Source organism: Arachis duranensis, chromosome 10 (assembly GCF_000817695.3).
Source record: "Arachis duranensis cultivar V14167 chromosome 10, aradu.V14167.gnm2.J7QH, whole genome shotgun sequence".
NCBI lineage: Eukaryota > Viridiplantae > Streptophyta > Magnoliopsida > Fabales > Fabaceae > Arachis > Arachis duranensis.
Window position 1 is genome coordinate 9,455,982 of NC_029781.3, and position 1,621 is coordinate 9,457,602.

General features: G+C 34.1%; 1 protein-coding gene across 6 annotated transcripts in view; it reads right to left on the bottom strand.

The window, feature by feature from the left end:
- Positions 1-388: 388 nt before the first annotated feature.
- The window catches only part of LOC107469005 (uncharacterized protein At4g29660), an 8,049-nt gene continuing 6,816 nt past the window's right edge, over positions 389-1,621 (bottom strand). For 3 of the 6 annotated variants that reach the window (XM_052254955.1, XM_016088387.3, XM_052254952.1), the window contains one exon: positions 590-912. In XM_052254955.1, coding sequence (XP_052110915.1) covers positions 796-912 — 117 coding nt within the window. In that variant the 3' untranslated portion in view covers positions 590-795. Of the gene's footprint in view, positions 502-589; positions 913-1,621 lie in introns of those variants that run through there. The other 3 variants (XR_008003605.1, XM_052254954.1, XM_052254953.1) reach the window with 3 other exon arrangements.

Sequence of the window (1,621 nt, forward strand, 5' to 3'; positions counted from 1 at the left end):
ATGAGTCCTCTCAATTGTTAAAAAAAATTAAGGGAGTAAAGTGTAATTTTTAACCCTTCATTACTCTCTTGTTTTTTCTTGATCCCACTTATAAAATTAATAGTGAGAGATTACACTTTATTCCCTCAATTGTTAAAAAAAATTGAGAAAATCTACTCTGATTCACTCGTCCATTAAAACAAGTATTGGAGATTTAAATCCCACCTTATACATACAACAACTCATTAGCTAGCGACCAACATTTGATCTTACTTAAGTTGTTTATCTAAATTTGTCCCAAGTGAAAGAACTACAAACATGAAAATAGCATCCTAGATATTTGGGATTATCACTTCTTTTATTCACATTATTTTTTTGAATGCTTAAAAGTCAATGCACTGTTTGAATATTCTACACCAAATATGTAATTGCATTTTCAAATTTTATGATGGAACTTGTGTTGTCCGACTAACAGAAGCCAAGTTAATTAACAAAGCTTCATGTTGCTTTTGTCAAGTCCTACTGTCCAAGTCAATAAACAAAAGAAAAACAACATATAAATCAGCACAAATTTACAAAGAGGGATAAGCTCAACTAGTAAGTAAAGCTGTTGTAAAAATTCTTAATGCTATTTATAAATATTATAGTATGCTTTCCATGAAGAGAACAAGTTCCAACCTTTCGATTTCACAGCTGAGAGAAAAAGACAACACAATAAGGGTGCAGTAACAAACTTTTGGTGAAGCCAAACATCCTGTGCTTAAATGACAAAATGTGGTGAATTGGAAGCAAACATAAAACATGCATCCAGACCTTTCATTGAGATGGTGGTGGAGATGGTACGTCTCCTCGCATAATCCTCCACGGACCCCAATAAAACTTTGGTTCCATGAGAGGCACAACTCTGCCTGGATGCTCTTCCCAATACTTTTCCTGCAGCGATATTTTAAGATCCATCACATAAATTTGACTTTCAAATGTAGATCCTTATCACATATATTTAAGGTTATTAACTTATTATTGCTATAAATTCCCATCGTGATCTAAAATGTAGCAAGAGATGTGGAAAATTTCATGATAAAAATATTTAGAAATGAATTGAGTGATATCCATCCAACATGATCAGTCACCACAGCACTAATGAATTTGGCAATCCAACACCCCAAGAGAAGGGACGCGTGCAAGAAAAAAAGAGGAATCAGCAATCAAGTGATTCAAGAAGCCCTTAGGCATCTTGCTAATTGGCAGGTAGATTGCAAGCCCATAAATATCCTTTAGGCAAAGGTATTATGGATTCCGAGATTATTGCTTTTGTAGGTAAATGATTGTTAATCTATCTGAATCGAATCTCTAGATATAGGCTTCACTAGAATGGGTGGATGACGTTGGCCAGCGTTTGTTTACAAGCACAGAGACACAAATCGTGTTTGACAAATAAAACATAGACAGAGTTGTTGTGTCTTGGGACATTGAACTAGGGTATTTTGTGTCCTTCCTGTATTTTGTGTCCTTCTCGTCAGGAAAAAAGCAGAGACACTGGACAAAGACGCAACATATTTTTTCTTTTTTTCCTTTTATCGTCACTATCAATTTTTCATAATTATATCGTTTACCATTCTATTTTTCTTTCTTAATTTTATGT